This window comes from Octopus bimaculoides, chromosome 7, assembly GCF_001194135.2.
Source record: "Octopus bimaculoides isolate UCB-OBI-ISO-001 chromosome 7, ASM119413v2, whole genome shotgun sequence".
Classification (NCBI taxonomy): Eukaryota; Metazoa; Mollusca; class Cephalopoda; order Octopoda; family Octopodidae; genus Octopus; species Octopus bimaculoides.
Window position 1 is genome coordinate 76,438,992 of NC_068987.1, and position 16,772 is coordinate 76,455,763.

The 16,772-nt window shown below is 36.1% G+C and overlaps 1 protein-coding gene and 1 pseudogene across 2 annotated transcripts in view; both read left to right on the forward strand.

The window, feature by feature from the left end:
• Positions 1-16,124, forward strand: part of LOC106870268 (uncharacterized) — a 53,747-nt gene extending 37,623 nt beyond the window's left edge. Inside the window, exons 2-4 of one of the 2 annotated variants that reach the window (XM_052969763.1) lie at positions 2,372-2,891; positions 8,261-8,340; positions 15,711-15,846. In XM_052969763.1, coding sequence (XP_052825723.1) covers positions 2,372-2,891; positions 8,261-8,298 — 558 coding nt within the window. In that variant the 3' untranslated portion in view covers positions 8,299-8,340; positions 15,711-15,846. Of the gene's footprint in view, positions 1-2,371; positions 2,892-8,260; positions 8,341-15,710 lie in introns of both variants that reach the window. The other variant, XM_014916286.2, reaches the window with a different exon arrangement.
• LOC128248428 (5S ribosomal RNA) lies at positions 14,640-14,758 on the forward strand (annotated as a pseudogene).
• Positions 16,125-16,772: the final 648 nt, after the last annotated feature.

Sequence of the window (16,772 nt, forward strand, 5' to 3'; positions counted from 1 at the left end):
GCCTATTGTAAACTGTAAATGTAAATTTACAATGTTCCATTACTGTTTTTTTAAAATTTTGTCTTAAAATTCATTTATATCAATGTGGGTCTGTAGGTATCTCTTTCTCTATCTCTCTCTCTCTATCTCTCTCTCTCTCTCTCTCTCTCTCTCTCTCTCATATATGTGTCTTGTTGATTTTGTATCATGATGCCTCAGTAAATTATAAGCTTTATATTCTAACTATAATATTTGAATAAAAAGTCTTTTTTTTTTTATCATTCTTTCCAAAATATTACTTCAATAACAAAAGGAACGAGAAGTTAAATGGTTTAGATCTTGAAAAAGAAATCTATGTATGCATATTTGTGTGTGTGTGTGTGTCTACACGCACACATGTGAAGTTTGCTGGGTTCATTTTTTGTACATACAGTTTGAGTTCATTACGACATATTTTGATGGCTAACATAAGATAAACATCATATTTTACAACTTCCTGGAATTGATTTAATCTTCAGAACACTTAGTTTCTGACAGGTTTTCCAGTCATTGATTTATAATAGGTAGTACTAACATTGATTATTTAATTTAAATCTATCAAATTATAGCTATCCTACTACATTGCTTTGGACTGTGGTTGTCAGTTATAGATTTTATTGGAATTATGTACATGTGTGTACACGTACACTCATACACTTGTATATACATATATACATTTTGCTCTTGTCATCATTTTATATCAGCTTTTCCTTGCTCAAATGAGTTGAGTAGGTGTCATCACCCTTTTAGTTGCCCTCTTTCAAAATATAGGGTAATGGTGTACCTATTCTAAAGCTTATATATCTACATGTGTAATTATAGATATGATGGACTCTCCTGTCGTTAGATGACGTATGAAGGTTTGTCAATTTCTTACCGAAGAACCACACAGATGATTTGTTTATAGCAATCAAATGTTTGTGCTGACATAAACTCGCTCCCTCCATCAGATCAACATCACTTGTACAGATAGAAACGGGTGCCACTTGTCAGATGTCGAAATTGTCACAGAGCAACATGAAATAAAGTGCTTTGTGCAAGGACACGACACACCACCCGGTCTGGGAATCGAACTCGTGATCTCGCAATCGTGAGTGCAACACCTTAACCACTAAGCCATTCGCCTTTATACACACACATACACACTGTGTGTGTGGAAGTAGTTGTTTTTGTATCTTTCACATGAGTACAAGGGGAAGAAATGGAAGTTGAAAATGCACTTTGGGTTTTTTTCTAAGATTTATTTGTATTTATTTACAGTAATTTAAAGTAATTCCAGAATTTTCAAAAATAGTGTGAGGTGAATATATGTGTATATACACAAAATCACTGTCATCATCATCATCATCATCATCATCATTTAATGTCCATTTTGTCATATTTGTGTGTGGACCAGATGAAGTATTTGTTGAGGCTGATTTTTCCTTTGCTGGATGCCTTTACACTCACCAACCCTCCCTTGTTTCCAAGCGAGATAATATTTTATATTTCCCTGTAACTAGACATGTTTTTTTATGGAAGACTGGAAATGAACAACCTCGTATAACTTAGTGCATTTACAACCTCCGGCTAGGCATGTGTACACCCTAATGCACACAAATATACACACACATGCATGTGCAAACACACACAACAGGCTTCCTTCAGTTTCTGTCTGCCAAATCTACTCATAAGGCTTTAGTTGGCTTGGAGCTGTAATAGAAAAGACTTGCCCAACATGGCATGCAGTAGCACAAAATCTTATCATATACCTATGCCTGTAAAAAAAGATTTAAAAAAAAAAACACACGCCCTGTACCCCTTTAAAGTGGGTGGCTTTCGTAAGGGCATTCACCCATAGAAACCAAGACAAAAGACTATGATATCTGGCGCAGCTCTTCAGCTTGCCAGTTCCAATCGAACATATGTGATTTCTGCCTGATGAATATGTTTGAGGCATTTCTCAACATATGAAACTATTAGTAGCACACAAAGCCATGTATGTATTAAATAAGTTATACATATATATTGAGGGCAGTGGAAGTCAGGTAGTAAGTTACTAGGAAGTATATTTACGTATACACAATTACATCATTGAAAGTTTGAAGCTGCAAGGTAGTAATTCATGATTAATTCAAAACAATGTGAATAAATAAGCATTATATTTGGCAGAGTAATCTGAATGCTTATGGCTTAATCGTGTCACAGATACTAGAGGAGTTATTTAGAAGGATTAAGTTAAGAGTTCCTTTTCCCTACATGATAAGTGTAGAAAGCTTTTAAATGTTACTAATTAAATGTTAACTACATTTTCTAATTAATGTAAGCATCTCTAATTTTCTTTTTGTTTTTTTTTTTCTTTCTATTTATTCAGGTTAATGTCATCATGAACCGCTTAGAATTTGTCTTGATGCTGTCGATAGCATGTACACTTGCTGCACATAATCACTGTCCACCAAACACTTACTTCAATACGACATTTAAAAAATGCATTAACTGTTCAACTTGTCCCGACAATGAGATAATCCGCAGCCCCTGCAGTCCTTACGAAGATCTCTCCTGTGGGCCATTTGTGGAGTTCAATCGTTTTGTAGTCGGTGACAAACATAAACAGCAAAACAAAAGCAGGGGACATCATCCGTACTGGAAACCCGATCCACACAAACCAGTGATACACCATGATCCGAATATTGATTACGCGAAACCTCGGATGAACCAACCTGCTCTAGTAACAACTATCAATCAGGATACAACCCCTTGGAAAACTATTGCTCTTTCTTTGATTAGTATCATTTGTACTAGTGTGGTTTTACTACTAGTTGCTGTGATAGTTGTGCACTTTTACAAAAAGAGAAATTCTGGTTATGATAAAGAAGTCATATATGACACTAATGGTAAGTTGTGACTATTTTTTTTTTCTCTTTTGCATTGTAAATTATGCTTATTCATTGCAATAACCTCTGTGAGGAGGCCCCTAGATCAGTGGTTCTCAATCGTTTTTTACCTATGAACTCCTTGGATTCTTATTTTACTCTACTGGACCCCGTAGCCATTTGATGCTTAAACAATCCTATGACATTTTTTTTTATTTAAAAAATTATCATTAGGAATTGTATGAAAAATTTATAATATTTTGTGTATTGTAGAATTATTAAACAATGCTATGACATTTTTTTTAATTAAAAAATAATTAAAAAATTATTATTAGGAATTGTATGAAAAATTTATATTTTGTGTATTGTAGAATTATAAACCAATTTATTGCATATAAACAACAAAATCTTGTATGGACCTCCAAGAGCCATATGAATCCCAGTTGAGAATCACTGCTCTAGGTAGTTATGCAAGTTGGTAGATTTTAACGGTTGAAGCTCCCTCAAATCACTCCTTACCATTTTACAAAAAAGAATGATACATTGAATAACATAGACTTAGGGACATTGTCTGTAGATGGGCATGCCTCAAGTGCTTTGGTCATAACTCTTTTTTTATCTAAGTAGCTTCCTTCATTTTTTTTGCTTCTTTCTTTTGTCTTGAAAAGGAAGAGCACTCCATGCTATTTTCCAATGACTCCCAGACTAGCAAAGAAAGAAGAGAAGCTATCCTCAGACCAGGGACCTGCCCAAATATCTGCAACAGAATAGACTTTGTTGTGCTATAATATATATACCAAAGGGTTGAGGAGGTAGAGTTTAACCAGACAACTAGTTCAGTTTATCATCCCAGGAAAGAAACAGTCAACCATTAAACACCATATGCTTTTTGTGTACCAAATTTCACAACAATGGTTAATCAAGAACCTTGATGGAATACACTTCTTCAAGGTCCTGTACAGTAAAATTGAACCAAAGTTATATACATGCTGGGCAGTTTTCTTAACTACATTGCCATGTCTGTGCTTGGAGCTAAACAAATGTTAGCACTGAATTCATGAGCCAATGCGAGAGCTTCTACATGGTTTCAAGATTTGCTAGAAATAAGACAAATCTCATACCACTTTCTTAAAAATGGAGGTACACATTGGACTATGTAATCTCTGCGATACATAATGACAGGGTGGTCTTATTCAGGGTTGACAAGGGACTAAGCAGCATCCGTGGCAGCCACTGAACGTATTAGGAACCATCATCATCTGCTATTTTCCTTTAAAAATAATATTCATAATTGTGTGTGTGTGTGTGTAATCATGAATATCATTTAGCATCTGCTTTACATGCTGGCATGGGTTAGATGGGTTGACTGGAACTGGTAAGCTGGAGAGCTGTAGCTGGTTCCAGTCTGATTTTGGCTTGGTTTCTACAGCTGGATGCCCTTCCTTAATGCCCACAACTCTGAGAGTGTAGTGGGTACCTTCTATGTGTCAGTGGCACAGGTGCTCATGTGTCACTGGCATGGGTGTTTTTATGTGTCGCCATCATGAGTGATTTTATGTGTCACCAGCACCAGCCACTGGCTTGAGGCATCCTCTGAAGCACAGCAAATCACCAAAGGTCATGATATCTTGTCATCAATTCCTTGAGACCCAACATTCGAAGATCCTGCTTCATCACCTTGTCCCATTGTCTTCCTGGGTCTACCTCTTCCACAGGTTCCCTCCACAGACAGAGATCGCCACTTCTTTATGCAAGCTGTCCTTATCTATACACAAGTTATCCTTGTCCATACTCAAGCTATTCGTGTCCACACACACAAACACCTCATTTTAACATCCACTTTTCTATGCTGCATAGGTTGGATGGAGTTTAGTGAGGCAAATTTTATACATCCTGATGCACTTCTTCTTGCCAGCCCTCTCCTGTGTCCAAGCAAGGTAGTACTTCTCCATGGTTAGAAGTTTCCACCAAACATTGGAAATAAATTACAATTGTTGATAAGTCAAAACAAGGAGACACAAATGCCCACGCATGCGCATGCACGTATGTTTTCACAGTAGACTGCAAGTAGAAGATTCCTCTGTATTGACAGCATGGTTGTTGTTTACTGTCATTGAACACACGTGAAGATGAAGGGAAATACAAAATCACTCATACAAACATATAAAAACACACAGGCACACACAGAAGGCTTATCCCTTCTGTCTTTTGCCCAACCATTCGGTTCCAGGTTCAGTCCTTTTGGGCAAGTGTCTTCTACTATAGCAGTGGGCCAGCCAAAACCTTGTGATTGGATAAGAAGCCTATTCTATATACAAATATATACACACACAAACACGTGTGTGTGTCTTTGTTTGCCCATCCCCACCATTTGACAACCAGTGTTGGTTTGTTTACATTCCAGTAATGTAGCAGTTCAGCAAAAAGAGATGGATAGAATAAGTACTAGGCTTAAAGATAAAAGCAGTCCTGGGGTTGATCTGTTCAACTAAACCTGTCCAAGCAGTGCCCCGACATGGCTGCAGTCCAATGACTGAAACAGTTGAACTGGAAAGTAAAATTAAAAAAAAAAAAACACTAAGAGACATCCTCCACCACACAAAATGGGCTTCCACACGAATTCCAGGTAGCAAATTCCAAAATTCCACTTGTAAACTATTGGTCAACCTGAGGCTATGCTAGAAGACCTTTTCTACTCTGCTTGCAAAAGAAAAATATAAATTACTGTTATATAGTTCTTCCTGGAAGATTAATGAATGATGTCATTTAAATCCATCTTTCAGATGATCTTTATTCATTGAAATTGTCACATTAGATTTCATCTCTGTTTTAATTCTGTTTTTCATTTGTGAGATTCATTAAAGTTGTCAACTGCAAACATAATTCTTATTAGATTCTACAGAATGTTTTCAGGATATTTTTACCTTAGTAAATGCCAAAAAGAAAAAAGAAAAAAAAGTAGGGAAATCCTCATTATTTAACATCTACCTTTCGTGCCAGCATGGGTTGGATGGTTTTACAGGAGCTGGGTAGCTACAGAACTGCACCCAACTCTGTTGTCTGCTTTGATATGGTTTAGATGGCTGGACGCCTTTCCTAACACCAAACACTTTTATGGATTGTACTGTGTGCTTTTTACATGACGACAGCACCAGTGAGGTCATCAAGTACCTTGCAAGAGAAGACCCCCACCTCAACTGAGTGGGGTAGTAGTATTGAGAGAGGTGGCTTTGTGCCAGCTGATGTGAGTTTACTTGTCTGGCCGTGTGGAAATATTTCTTGTTCAGAAACAGGTGAGGTGGAAGTCCTCAAATCAAAATTACATCCTTAATTTCTAATTGAGACACAAGACTAGCAATTTGGTGAAGATAGGTGAGTTGAGTACATCAACCTATGTACTAATACTTTATTTTATCTAGAGTCCTGAAGGGAAAATAACAAAATAAACTTCAGTGGAATTTGAACTCAGATTGTAAAACACAGCCATATGCTGAAACCCCCTTCGGTCATGACTGACCATGGGATTGCACCTAGAAAGTTACCCTCCCAGGCACAAGTCCGGGCAATGTTGTTTATGGAAGACCAGTAGTCACCTATGGATACTGGCCTTCCCTCTCCACACCACCAGTGTTATCCAAGGGAAAAGCAAAAGCCAATATGGCTTGGCACCAGTGACGTCGCAACTCATTTCTACAGCTGAGTGAACTGGAGCAATGTGAAATAAAGTATCTTGCCCATGAACGCAACATGCAGCCCAGTCCGGGATTCGAACTCACAACCTCACAATCGTAAGCTCTATGCTCTAATCACTGGGCCATGCGCCTTCACTAAAACAGTCATAACTGTACCTATATTTAAATGCACAGCCATGCCTGTACCTTATATATCTAATATATATATATAAGACAGTTACAATAAATACGGAGATTGGTATATCTGCTTAGTTTTTAGTTTTACAGTTAATTAATCAGCATAATTATATATATGTGTGTGTGTGTGTGTGTGTGTGTATTCTTTTCTACTCTAGACACAAGGCCCGACATTTTGTGGGAAGGGGGCCAGTCGATTAGATCGACCCAGTATACAACTGGTACTTAATTTATCGGCCCCGAAAGGATGCAAAGCAAAGTCGACCCCAGCAGAATTTGAACTCAGAACGTAAATACACGACAAACTACTGCTAAGCATTTCACCCGGTATGCTAACATTTCTGCTAGCTCGCCACCTTGTGTGTATATATATATATATTTATTTATTTTACACACATGTTAGTGAAGCAAGTTTTTAAGCTGTCAGCTTGAAACATGCTGTAAAACAAACTTCCTACCTCCATGACCATGCTTGCACCTATAACTTGCCATAAGTGAGAATTTTCTTTTTCCATGGTAATCTGCAATGAAATTACCTTCTGACATTGCTAAAGTACGTCACAAACATATTGAACACATCTACAGTTTGTTTATTTCTCATTAGTGCTGCACCCCGCTACTTATTATTTATGTGTTCATTCAGATGAGGCGGTTCTATTCACAAGCCATGCTGTGGGATTGAGCCCAAAACTTGCAAAGTTAACAGTGTGAAATACTGAATCACACAGCAACTTCTACACCCATTATGAGAATCTTTTACCATTTATCTTTTTACTTGTTTCAGTGGTTGTACTACGGTCATGCTGGGGCACCATTTTAGCTGAACAAATTGATCTCTGAACTTATTTTTTGAAAAGGCTGGTACTTATTCTATCAGTTTCTTCCACTGAACTGATATGTCATGGGGACTTAAACCAACCAATTCCCAATGTCACGTTGTAGCAAGGGACCAACAGAAATACCCACATACACACTTTCTTTTTTTCTCTCTCACTCTCTCTGTCATATATATATATATATATATATATATATATGTATGGTGTTACACCCATGCTGGTTCCACATAAACACCTGTGTCATTGCCATGTTAAGAGCACTGATGCCGGTACCGGCATAAGGATGGGCATCCAGCCACAGAAACTATACCAAAACAGACAACTGGGGTCTGGTGCAGCCCTCCAGATTGCCAGCTCCTGTCAAACCATCCACCCCATGCCAGCATGGGGTGGATGGTTTGAAAACAGACAATAAATGAGGACACAGACACATGCAATCTCCATCTACGAAATGCATTCACAAAGCCTTGGTTGGCCCAGGGGATATGGCAGAATACACTTGCCCAAAGTGCTGTACAGTGGAACTGAATCTGAAACTATATGGTTGGAGAATGAGCTTCACTGCATGGCCATGCCTGTCATTGTAAACTTTGAATTTCATTATAAATATTTTGGACACAGTAATTTAGTTGAATAATTCTTCTCTTCTCTTGATATCAAAAACATTTATTTTTTTTTTCCTTAGACTGCAACCATGCTGAGGCCCACGTTGAAGAATTTTAGTCAAACGAATCAACCCCAGTACTTTTTTTTTTTTAAAGCCTGGTACTTATTCTATTGGTCTCTTTTGCCAAACTGCTAAGTTACACACACACACACACACACACACACACACACACACACAATAAGTTTATTTCAGTTCCTGTCTATCAAATCCACTTGGCTTGTGGCTATGGTAGAAGACACTTGCCCAAGGGGCCATGCAATGGGACAGAACCTTGAACCGTGTGGTTTGGGAAGCAAGCTTCTTACCACACAACTATACTTGTACCTGTGTGTATGTATGTACACAGACACATGTACATACACACTGGAGAAAATTGTTTAGTAATTACTTCATTAATTCAATTCAATCCTGTAATTAAGATCACATCTTGACTGATAATTTACTTTTTGTTCTTCATGATAAATTTGGGTTATGATTCAAGTGGAATCTGTTGCCATTGTTATTTACATTTATTATGTAAAATATAATTTTCATTAAAAATTTTTAGAATTTCATTTTAATTTTCTTTCGAAATGGATAAAATGAATTGTTTAGATTATGTTATCAAAAAGATTGTTTAAACAGTTTTGTGTAATTATAATCATATGGTCAAAGATTATAAAGTTACTCTTTGTGATGATGAGAAAAGTGCTTCTTAGTAGAAGACCTGTAATCTACCATAAAGGTAATAATAATAATAATAATAATGAACAATGATGATATTTTGCCAGATCAGAACAATGGGTTGGTTTTTTCTGTTTTTTTGTTTGTTCGTTCTTGTCTAACATTTCTCCAACTCCCTCATCAATCATTAGTTTTGACTATTATCCAATTAAAGTTGATTACAATTTCATATCATCATCATCACTGCATTATTATTAAGTATTAAATTCTTAAGGTTTTGTTATTTTTAATTGTCTGACTTCCCCACTTCCAATCTGTTTTCTGTACATGCTTGAAATACTCTACACAATAGCTGGATATATTATTATTATTAATCAATTAAGGCGGTGAACTGATAGAATCGTTATAGCATGCTGGATAAAATGCTTAGCAGTTGAGTACTGGGGTCAAAATAATTAACATACATCTTCCTCTGAAATTGCTGGCCTTGTGCTAAAATTGGAAATTTATTATTGTTATTATTTTTATTATTATTAATATTTAGGATTATAAATTTAGATATTACCAATGTTTCTGAGTAGCTTCAGGGATTCTGTATATTATTAATTAAAATGTGTTTGTGGTAAAACAGCAAAGATAGTTTATATTGTCAAACTTAAGACAGCTTAATATCAGAATATTAATTATATCAATAATAAAATCTTCATGAACATGATCATCATAATCATTTGACATTCACTTCTCTATGCTTGCATGGATCAGACAGAATTTGTTGAGGTAAATTTTGTATGGCCTTCCTGTCACTAACCTCTCATCTGTTTCCAAGCAAGATAATAATTTTCCCTATGGCTAAACATGTTTTTCACAGAAGACTGGAAACCAACAACATCACTTATATTACAGTGTTGCTCATTTACAAATAGCACATGATGTCATGACAAGGATACACACGCATCATCATCATTTAATATTCATTGTCCAAGCTGGCATGGGTTGGATGGTTCCACCGGGGCTGGTAAGCTGAGGGGTTGCACCAAACTATAGTCTGATTTGGTATGGTTTTTACAGCTGGATGCCCTTCCTAACATCAGCCACTACGAGAGTGTAATGGGTACTTTTATGTGCCATCAACACGAGTGCCAGTTGCGTGACACCAATATCTGTCATGATTAGGGCAGCAAGCTGACAGAATTGTTAGCATGCTGGGCAAAATGCTTAGTGATATTTCATCTGCCATTGCATTTTGAGTTCAAATTCTGCCAAGGTCAGCTTTGCTTTTCATTCTTTCGGGGTCAATTAAATAAGTACCAGTTACGCACTGAGGTCGATGTAATTGACTTAATCTCTTTGTCTGTCCTTGTTTGCTCCCTCTATGCTTAACCCCCCCCCCCCCGTGGGCAATAAAGAAATAAATATGTCACAATTACAGTTTCACTTGACTTGATGGGTCTTCTACTCAAGCACGGCATATTGCCAAATGTCCCAGTCATCGTTGCCCCTGTGAGTCCCAACACTGGAAAGGTGCATTTTACATGCTGCTGGCATGGGTGCTAGTGAGCTTCTTTCAGTTTCCACCTCACAAATCCACTCACAAGCCCCTGGTCAACCAGAGGCTATAGTAGGGTGCCTCACAGTGAGACTGAATCCTAGACCTCATGGATGACAAGCAAGCTTATATGCCTATGCCATACCTACTTCTATAAATTTTGAATGATAAAACAATTGTGTGTTTTGTGAACTCTTGTATATATTTTGTAATTAAATCTATTTAGAGAAATATTAATTTGTGTTAAGTTTTGCTCGAATTAGTGCTTAAAAATGTTTATCTTATTAGCATTCAAACTGACCATAATCGGCAAACATTCCACCTGATTTATATCCAAACTGGCCAGATGCAGCCTCTCACATCAACCTTACAATATCATTCCAAATATTAAGTTACCTCTTCAAACAATGAATAAATAAGCCTTACATTTGACAGAATAATCCGAATGATAAAGGGTTAAAGCAGATATGTTAAAATTAAACTAAAACCAGTTATTCTTTTATGAGTTAAATTCACTTGGGTAATAATAATTATACGATTCTAATTTATAGGAAACCTTAATTTCAGAACTCACTGAGGTCATAATATAAAAATTCTTGTAGAGTTTCTTGATTAAAAAAAATTAATGCATGTCACATTGAATTATTTTGTAACAAAACATTCCCAAGAAATATATAGGTTATAATCAGTTTGATGTGATAGAATATATGTAGATTATTTTAATATCTTTCCTCTTTGATTTAGAAGTATGACGGATTAAATTAAATTCCTGTCATACCTTCAATGAAAGATTATTGCAAATATCTGAAGACAGTCTGTTGTTATGGTATTATGTTGTTATCAGAATAATCTGTTAAAAAATAATTGTTGGTTATATATCATATGCAGTCTCGTTTCTTTCAAAACTTCTCAACTCTATAACCTATTTAAGAAGCTGGAATTCTACCGAATCTATATAATAACTATTACGATTCCGCTTAACTGTGGCAGTACCAATAACTAGTTGTTAGAAGTTAATATAGTTATACTTCACATTATTAATTAGTAACGTCGGATCTCTTATGCAAACCAGTTAATTTATAGTTAATATTTTATTCTGAGTATATGTGTGTATACATAATCAAAAAAATGAAGTGATTAAGAAGTTTGCTTTGTGGTCAACAGTTCCTAGGTTTCATGTTACTGTTCAGCATCTTGGCCAAGTGTCATCTACTGTCTTGAGTTAACTGGGAAGAAAGAAACCACAGAATCTTGTTGGATAGACTATACTTTACACTTTGAAAGGTTAACTGTGTGTCATACTATGTACTAGTTTCCCCTTGAGTAGTTTTGATACCAAAGTATATTATGTTTGACAGGGTACCATGTACAGTAATCTAGTAGTCACTATGGAAACTAAGTGTTAAATGGCTTGTATACAAAGATGCAGTAAGTAAAGTGAGTCAATGATTTCAGTGAGGAATTTACTGTAAGGGCTGGAGCCCATCACTGCCCAGTTCTCAGGCCCCTCCTATTCATTATAGTCCTACTGGCCATCGCAGAGAAATTTAAGCTCTAGTTCTCATAGCTGAATCTATAAGGGAACTAGAGAAGAATTTCCAGACATGGAAGCCAAACCTGTAGTTGAGAGGTCTTGAGGTTAACTTGACAAATATGAAAGTTTTAGTAGAAAAGAAGTCAAAACCCTGGTACTCCCAGGTAAATGGCTTTGCTCGATATTCTGAAAAGGAGTAGGTACTCACTCCATATGCTGCACTCAAGGTAAACTACTGACACAAGATGTAGCAGAATCACAATGCAGATTATCAAAGAACATAAACTTCATGCGATAGATGCATTGAAACAGTATGCTCCATGAATCTGGAAGTTATTAGCAAGAGAGACAGTTGCTCTGAATGTATATAGCAACCAGAGTAAGAACGAATTGGAAAAAAGTTGAAGGAGCTGCTGCTGTTGCTGGCAACAGAGGTCGTTTGCCATAGAATGAAAAGCAAATTGTATAATACCTGTGTTAGAACCGCAATGCTGCACGGTAGTGAGACATGGGACACAGGCCTTGAGTGCAGTGGACATGAGAAGACTGAAACGAAAGGAAGCGAACATACTCCATTGGATGTACAGTGTAAGTGTGCATGAACGACATAGTATAAATGTGCTGAGATAAAAGACTGGACATTGGGGGATCCAGGAAAACATGGGATGAAGTGGTGAGGCTGACCTCAGGACTCTGAGCATTGCAGAATAAATGATAAAGAACTGAGATGCCTGGTGAAATAAGACTTTTCTTAAAAACTCGCTCATCGTGGTGAAACTGACTCCCAGAAGCACTGTCATGCCAAGTCACTAAATTACAGGGATGTAAACAAACCTACACCAGTTGTCAAGTGGTAGCGGATCGCAAACACAGTACAATGTCACACACACATCTGATGGGCTTCCTCACGGTTTCCATCTGCTGAATTCACTCACAATACACGGATCGACCTGGGGCTCTAGTTGAAGACATTTGAGCACAAAGTACTGCACAGTGAGACCAAACCTGGCACCACATGGCTGTTAAGCAAGCTTCTTAACCATACGGCTAATAACTGAATTTATGCAATTTTGGAATAGTTCTTATCCACATGTATATGCATGTGTGGGCAGAAACAGACATTCTTTTACTTTTTTTTTTTTCTGAATCTAATACTTCCTGTTAGCTGCAGGAATTCAGTTGCTAGATTTTATATACAGAGATAGATAGAATTTTATATATAGAGATAGATAGCTTAATAGATACATACAAGCAGTAATTGACTTTAACCTGCACATGTCTGGCTGCCTATTTCGTTTTCTCCTCTTGCTTCTTTACCCCCATTTCCAGGCTTCGTTTCAAAGTTGCCTCCCTGCTAAAGTTTTGATAACCTGTTAAAAGACCCAAAACAAAACAAGGAGATTTTTTTTTTTTTTTTTTTATTCATTTTTTTTCATTTCATGTCTGGTATATATTTCTGGTTAGATAATTCCTCCTATCATAAATTCCATTTTATACACACACACACACACACACACACACACGTGTGTGTGTGGTTTTTTATTTCTTCGTACCTGCAAATAAATTCCCTACTTTTTTCTTTTTCATTTTTATTATGGAAACTATTTTTATAAAAGTTTGAAAAAAAAATACTCAACAAACAGCTTGGCTGTGTGAGTAAGAAGCTTGGTTTACAGCCACAAAATTTTTGGGTTCAGTCCTACTGCACAGCATTTTAGGCAAGTGTCTTCTATAGCTCCAGGTTAATTGATGCCTTGTGAATAAATTTGATATATGGAAACTGTCAGCCTGTCACATTATATATATATATATATATATAAATAATCATATATATATATATATATACACACACACACGTGTGTGTGTGTGCATGTTTGTTTGTCCCTTGCTGCTTGATAGTAAGTACAGATTATTTGTAAATTATAAGGTTGTGTGTGTGGAAAGAGAAAGAAAGAAAGAAGCATGTCTATGTGGTTAAGAATTTTGCTTCACAAGCATAAGGTTGTAGGTTCAGTCTTATTGCATGGCGCCTCTGGTTGCTTTGGGGTAACCAATTCATTACAAGTGGAATTCGTACACAGGAACTGCATGAAAACTGCACATATGCTTGTGTGTGTGTGTGTGTGTACATTGTTGTTTCATCTCCTGAAATTATCTGAACCAAATAAGGCATTGCTGTGTTTACATTCCAATTGAATATTACATCCTAAAGCTGTGTTTTTGAAGTAGTGGTGGTGGGGGAGGGGATTTCTTACTTCTAAATGAGTTATAGTTGGCAACAAGAAGAGTGTTTGGCAGTAAAATACTGCCTCAAACAAAGAACTCTTTTTCACTCAAAAACTGATGTATATAGCCACACCTCCTCAGTGTTACTTCCCACTCCCAGTTAAGGGGTTTTCCTCTTGCAAGGTACTTGGTGACCCTATCAGAGCTGGTGCCACAGAAAAAGCACTCAGCACCCAGTATACTCTGTAAAGTGGTTGATGTTAGGAAGAGCATCAGGCTGTAGAAACCATGCTAAAGCAGACAATGGAAAGTGGTAAGTCTCTCAGCCTTGCCAGCTCCTGTCAGACGACTCAACTCGTGCTAGCATGGAAAACAGACATTAAATGATGATATATATATATGTGTGTGTGTCTATCTATCTATCTTATATATACGGTCATATCACGTTGAAAGCACCGGTTCTTGTCCAATCACCGAAGTTAAGCAACGTCGAGCCTAGTTAGTACTTAGATGGATGACCGCTTGAGAAACCTAGGTGCTGTAAGCATTTTTAAAATGGCGGTACCCCAGCATGGCCACAGCTCTTGAGCTGAAACTAGATAAAATGAAAATAAAATGAAATATATGAAGAAAAAGAAGATGGAGATTGGAAAGTTAATAATAATTTATTATTAACAGCAAATTAATCATCTTCACATTCAGCTGTTTCAATTAATACTCAATAAATATTAAGTAAATATTTAATTTATATTTATATGACCTCAGCATAATATCTTCAGAGGGAGAAAAAAAAATATACCTTTGGATGTTTTTTATGTATTTATGGATTCATTATAAAACATCCAAGGGTATATTTTGCTCCTTCTGAAGATATGCTCAGGTCATATAAATATAAATTTAATATTCACTTAATATTTACTGAGTATTAATTGAAACAGCTGAAAGTGAAAATGATTAATTTGCTGTTAATAATAATAATAATAAGTAATTATTATCTTCCAGTCTCCATTTTCTTTTTCTTCTGTGTTTTTATGTATACACCTATTATTTGAAGGAAATTAATTCCCCATAAATACTGAGTATTGAAGCAGTATTTCCTTGATTGAAACTATCCCTTCATGAGGTTAACACCACCTCTAATCAAATATCGATATCATTGTTGTTTAACATCTGCCATCCATGCTAGCATGGGTGGGATATATATTAATGTGTTGGTATATGTTGGACAAAGGAGATACAAATACTCAGTACATGTTATAATGGATTATTTTTATTGAAACTGAAACTGGGAAGTTGTCTCTTAATTTGAGTTTCCTGCTTCTATAATCTCCAAAGTCTGTGTATGTGCATGCACACACTAGTGTACAATAAACGCTTTGCCAAATTTTAACTCGTTTAATTTTTGCTAAATAAATAAGACTTAAAATATTTAAGTATAATATGTAGTATTCCGATAATATTTGTATTCTACATAGCTTTTCATTTTCTGATATTTTCAGAGTCTGGTATGACTGAGGTCTGCTACAGTACATTGGCCCTTGATTACATGCAAAAGACAAGACCTTCATCTGCATTATGGATGTACACACCAGCCTACCATAAATCGCAAGACCTTCTACTTAACCAACATTCAGAACCAGAAGTATCGGCACCGTTTGCAAATAACACTGAAGGCACAGATGAATGTACAGAAAAGGAGCATTGCACTGCTTCTTCTTGCACACAACACAATAGAGACAGCAATGTTGTAGATTATGGCCACCAGCCTCATCAGTATGCGATGACAAACCCTCCTAGTTTCCCATCTTCCAACAACACTAACAGCCGCAGTCAATCGTTATGCAGCTGCAACAACCATTTCCCAGACTATGTATTTTTCAATCTTGCACAAAATGAGTATTTGGAAAAATAAATTAATAGAAAAAAAAAAAAAAAAAGAAAGGTTTGTGTGTATTAATCACACATGGTAGACATTGCATATTTACACGTTATCAGATCCTACGTTCTGCACTGATAGCTAATCAATTCTGTTCGGTTGACTGAATGCAAATCATTTTGGAAATGATTTCACACTGATGAAAAGGACCCGACCGATTACGTATGGTATGAAGCGGAGGAGGAAATAAAATGATCAATTTGATGATATTTTTTTTCATGTTATGTAGTGGTATTTTACAGTTTATCTATCCACTTATAAAGTAAGTTTAATGCAAGTTAAACTCTTCTTGATTTTGTTTTATAAATCATCTGTTTTTTTTTTTTTTCCCCCCAAGTATATTCATGGCATTCGAAATATACAAACATTTTAGAAATTTATCAATGGAAAATAATCTCACTTTTCTATACATTAAGTGGAAACTATTTTTTTTTTTTAAACGATCATTTAAAGATCCATGTATTATTGCTGCTGGATATATCAAATGAAAAAATTTCGACATTTCATGTTTTAACTTTACCATAGTTATATCCTAGCTTCATCAACATAAATATTGTATATTATTTCATGTCAGAAAGTTTATGCTGACGAGGGCTTTTATTTCAAATTCCCTTGAAGCAGTGCC